The 1,407-nt window shown below is 39.5% G+C and overlaps 1 protein-coding gene across 1 annotated transcript; it reads right to left on the bottom strand.

The window, feature by feature from the left end:
• Positions 1 to 146: 146 nt before the first annotated feature.
• Positions 147 to 537, bottom strand: SARC_07052 (hypothetical protein; the record flags this gene model as incomplete). The annotated part of the gene is made up of 1 exon (XM_014299025.1): positions 147 to 537. A coding segment is annotated over exon 1 (280 nt), but the record flags the coding sequence as incomplete, so codon positions are not given.
• Positions 538 to 1,407: the final 870 nt, after the last annotated feature.

Below are 1,407 nucleotides of genomic sequence, written 5' to 3'. Positions count from 1 at the left end.
TTTCCTGGTCAACTCACAACGTGTGTGTTGGGGTGTTTTGCGTCTGTTTTGTGCGTTTGTCTGTACTGTCATTTACATTACGACGCGCATACATCTACTAGTAAAAAATAACTCCGATACGCATGCAAACTTAGTGCATTACTTACAACACTGTGCTTGATGCATCCTATCGATCAACTCGGTGGTGTCTCCGTCACTCCCGACCCCCTCCAACTCCTTTATGATCTCTTTGAGTTTGGCTGTATCGTGATAGTATACTGTCAGCGGTAGATTAGGATTTAAAACTGGAACCTTCGCAAACAGACCCTCTACACTATTCCGTAGCATGCTGCCTACTTTAGAAAGCGGTCTTCTTTCTTGTAAGGTCGATGATGATGTTCTACTGCTACTGCTCCCCGTAGACGTAGCTGAAGTGCCGTTCGCCATGTTGAAAGTAAGAATAATTCACTGTCTTTTGGAGATTCAAGTTATAAGTTCTTCCTCTAAACTGTGGACTCTGTAAGTTATTATTTTTCATTAACTTGCAGAGTGTGTCCAATGATGCGTGAAATGTTAACTATAGCGAGTGTAATCTGTATATGTTGGGCCGTTGTCCCGTTAACCTCTCAAAATTAAGTGTTGCTTGAAATTCATTAAAAAAAACAGGTTGCTCTTTTCTTATCTCTGCTGATCAGACCTTTTTTTCTACCTTAGTATTTCTATTATAGGCACATGACCCAAAAAAAAAAATCCCGATCGTTTGTTGGTCGCCGTGGGCCACATTAGCACATATCTATCAAGTATCACGCTTCGTGTATCATATGAATCTATTGTTTCTATGTAGAACAAAGTTTCAAGACCTAAGAAGCACCAATCCTATTGTCGGTGCAATTATCACTAATGTGATTGGTACGAACACTACCTCCGCTCGCAGAGGCCGCAACAGACAGTCCCATTATGACTCGTAAATCTGTATCTCCTCTTCTTGTGTGTCTGTGTGTGTCGATGTGGATTCTCTGTTGACATCTTACTCTATTTCAATTTTTGGAGACAAGCAGTACAGATATTACATATATCACTACTACGAGCTATAGAAACACGCAGCTGACTATTAGCTCTGCGCAAGTAGTTGTTTCACTTACTTATTTACAATATACAGGCTTCTATATCCACGTTTAATACGTACCACGCCGGAACTCGGAAAATACACAAATCATTATAGTGCACCATAAGGATATTTTAAATGCAATCTCTATATATCGCTGTGAAGTCAATGCACAGGATCTTTAGAAATCACAAGTATATGGTCTTTCCCTTCCCATTACATTCTCTACTATCAATTCGGAATGATCATCCCCTCCGTTGATTACTCTTTATAAGACTAACATAGTACAAATGACTCAAGTTTATATCGAACACGATATATAT

The sequence above is a fragment of the Sphaeroforma arctica genome (genome assembly GCF_001186125.1).
Source record: "Sphaeroforma arctica JP610 unplaced genomic scaffold supercont1.535, whole genome shotgun sequence".
In the NCBI taxonomy this organism is placed as follows: domain Eukaryota; class Ichthyosporea; order Ichthyophonida; genus Sphaeroforma; species Sphaeroforma arctica.
The sequence above is the reverse complement of the archived record's forward strand: the minus strand, read 5'-3'. Positions and strand labels throughout refer to the sequence as shown.